General features: G+C 61.3%; 1 protein-coding gene across 1 annotated transcript; it reads left to right on the plus strand.

Annotated features, from left to right (window-relative positions):
• Positions 1 to 1,777: 1,777 nt before the first annotated feature.
• LOC116878756 (transmembrane and death domain protein 1-like) lies at positions 1,778 to 2,728 on the plus strand. Its single transcript, XM_032876509.1, has 2 exons — positions 1,778 to 2,276; positions 2,346 to 2,728. The coding sequence occupies exons 1-2, from the start codon at positions 1,778 to 1,780 to the stop codon at positions 2,726 to 2,728; spliced, it is 882 nt and encodes a 293-aa protein (XP_032732400.1).
• Positions 2,729 to 3,402: the final 674 nt, after the last annotated feature.

A 3,402-nucleotide genomic window follows, 5' to 3' on the forward strand; every position in this document is an offset into this window, starting at 1 on the left:
GCACATGGGGGCCCCCGGGCATTGCCCCGGGACTCAGCGCCACCAGACCTTTTGGCCCTTGGAGGTCTAGACCTCCCTCACACTCTAGTTGGTTTATTCTGCAGCTATTCTTTGCAGACTCTGTGTAGCAATGGTTAAGCACAGCCACTGTTCAAGGGGAGAAGAGCTCAAAAATGGATCATTCGAAAATAAGTGGATGAAGCAGCTTGGGGAGGGACCCTATAAAAATTTTATATTCTCACGTCCAGTATAGGATTTGGTACATGGAAGACACTAAAATACTAGATAAGTCCTTCAATTAATCAATTTCCAGAGAAATGTCCCAATGGAGTATGCACAGGCTGTTTTGTAACAGAAAACCAAAATAGGCTATCACAAGGATGCCCAGAGGAGCCCCTGCCTCCTAGTGGCAGAGGCGGTGGTGTATCAGAAAAACTTCCTGGGGGGCGCCTGGGTGGTTCAGTGGGTTAAGCCTCTGCCTTCCGCAGGTCATGATCTCAGGGTCCTGGGATTGAGCCCCACATCAGGATCTCTGCTCAGCAGGGAGCCTGCTTCCCCCTCTCTGCCTACTTGTGATATCTCTCTCTCTCTGTGTCAAATAAAGAAAGAAATAAAATCTTAAAAAAAAAAAAAAAAAAAGAAGAAGAAGAAAAAAGAAAAACTTCCTGGGCAGGAAGCCAGGGGTTGTGGGGAACAGGGGAGCAGCCAAACAGAGCTCCAGAGGTTGGAAAGCACCATGGGTGATTTGTTACAAGAGCATAAAGTGAGGGTGGGAGGAAGTGAGGCTGGAGGAGTCACTGGGACTTCACCATGGCACCCTGAGGACTTTTCCTGCCCGTGAGGAGCTGAGACTCTGAAAGTCATGTGTGTGTTGGGAGGAAAGGAGGTCGGTAGCCTGTGGACAGGGACTGATTTGCAAGTTAAGAATGCACACATGGATCCAACAAATCTTTACTGAACACCTACTTTTCACTAGTTGCTACAGGGACAGCAGATGGACCTGACACTTGAATGGAGGAGACAGCAAAAAGGCAGAGCTGCACGGTAACGTAGGAGTAGATAAGAGGACTACCTCGTGGTGAGGCGGGAAGGGTGTGTATTGTAGTCAAGTAGGGCTTCCCAGCAGGGACTTGTCAGCTGAAGAGTGACCACACCGCAGAGCCAGAAGGGATCTTGCTCAGGGAAGGAAACAAGGTTAGGGAGTGGGGACTTGAGGAGTCTCCCTAATCCAGACAAGAGAAGGCCAGGGTTTGGAGGCATGGTGGGAGGATGGGAATTGGTGATTCTAGAAATATTTGGTATTTAGTAGATATCCAGAGAATTTAGGATTGGGTATTGGATGATGGTGAGCTGGAGGCTGAAGGACGGTGAATGGATTAGTAGAGATGGGGGAGACGTAACTTAAGGCATTAGTGGGCTTGTCAGGCCGCAGGCCTAGGGCGGGCGTTCTAACCTAAGGGCCCAGGATCCCAGCCTCCTGGGGGACTGGGTGTGCCTGACCACTGGGTGTTAGGAAACTCACTCCTAATTCCCTTCAGTTCCCAGTTTCCTGGTGCTGGGAGATCCCATGTGTGGGTCGCCCCCTCGCCCCCAGTCCCTGCCTGCGGAAGCCGCCCCCTCCCCAGCCCCGTCCCCCGCCACGCCCCGTCCCCCTCCCCACCCATCCCCCTCCCCCCCACGCCGCGGGTACCAGGCACCCATCCCCCACCCGTGGGCGTTCGGAGCTCCTCCCACCATAGTGGGTGCGGCGCGGTCACAGCCAGCGATGGTGATGGCGATGGCGGCGCGGGCTCAGACCCGGGCCCTGGCGCTGGTGCTCTGGGGCTGGGCGGTGGCCCCGGCGGGAGCCCTGGACGCCATGGGCCCCCACGAGGCCGTCCGTCTGGCCGAGCTGCTGACCCCGGAGGAGTGCGACCATTTCCAGTCTCTCCTGAAGGCGCCGGAGCCGGACGTCGAGGCCGAACTGGCCCGGCTCTCTGAGGACCGGCTGGCCCGCCCTGAGACGCCGGCGTCCACGTCCGCGCCGCGGGGCCGGTTGTGGCGGCGGCGGCGGGCGGCGGCCGAGCCCGCGGAGGTGTCGGACGGCTGCCGGGAGGGGCTGGCGGCCTGGCTGGCGGCCAAGGCCTCCACCCTGTCTTGGGACCGCGTGGCCCGTGCTCTGCGGCGCAGCGGCCGCCCGGACGTGGCCCGGGAGCTGGGCAAGAATCTCCACCAGCAGGCGACGCTGCAGCTGCGCAAGTTCGGCCAGCGCTACGTGCGGCTGCCCGCCGCCCCAGGTCTCGGCTCCGGCCCCCGCCCCGGCCCCCGCCCCGGCCCCCGCCCCGGCCCTGCCGCCGCGCCCCCAGCCCCGCGCCCCCGCCGCGCCTCGCTCCCCGAGCCCGACTGGGACGGGCTGCAGCTGATCGTGGAGCGTCTGCCGCAGGCGCCCTACGAGCGCAGCCCCACCGGCTGGGTCGGGCCGCTGGCGCTCGGCCTCCTCACCGGCTTCGTGGGGGCGCTGGGCACCGGGGCGCTGCTCATCGTGCTCACGCTGTGGCTCACGGGCGGCGACGGCCCCGGCCCCGGCCCGCAGCCGGGCCCCCGTCCTCCCCGGCGCAGGCCCGCCCAGGCGCTTGGCGCGGCGGAAGCGAGGCCGCTCCTGTCTGCGGAGCGGCTCCAGCCACCGCCGACGAGGGCCTGGGCCGCGCGCTGGCCCGGTCCCCCCTCGCCTCAGTGTCCCCGGCTGTGAGACGGGACCGCCGCCCTGGCAGAGAGCCGCCTTCGCCCTGTTATAAACATTACCAAATCCGCAAAGGAGGGAGCAAGCGTTGGTTTGTTGGAAATAGCTGCATCGCCAGCGGGGCTGCCCGGGGAGAGGAGGATCTCGGTGCCCGTGTCCCCCCAGGGTGGGAGGCAGGCCGTCCCGCTTGCCAGCTCTAGTGCCTTCTTCTCTCACGGAGATTCTTGCACGGACAGCTACCACTTAGTGAGAGCTGACCGTCCGCCAAGCCCCGTGGGAAGCAGTTACCTACATGATTTGACACACTTCAGAACCCAAGAAAAGCAGGTGTGCTCTCCGTGACACGTAAAGAAAACGGGCCACAGCTAGTTAGTGGCATATCAGGGTTTTGAATCCAGAGCGGCCTGAGCCGAAAGTTGAACTCCAGAGGGTATGATCTGTGACCTAAGGGAGCCGGACAAGATGTGGAGTTTCTGCTTACTCGGATGCCCCACTGCAGTTGCAGGGCCAGGACACTAGAGGTGTCCCCACTTTCAGGGGCTGCCACCTCCAAGCTGCTTTCCCTACTCAGGCAAGGCCCCCTAAATGGAGGAGACAGTAAGACCTACCATACCTGGAGCCCCAAACGTTTCCCACCCTCCTGAGTGGCTGGGGCTCTGCCAGCCCATATGAGGAGCTGAGGA

The sequence above is a fragment of the Lontra canadensis genome, unplaced genomic scaffold, assembly GCF_010015895.1.
Source record: "Lontra canadensis isolate GAN:19392208 unplaced genomic scaffold, GSC_riverotter_1.0 scaffold59, whole genome shotgun sequence".
Classification (NCBI taxonomy): Eukaryota; Metazoa; Chordata; class Mammalia; order Carnivora; family Mustelidae; genus Lontra; species Lontra canadensis.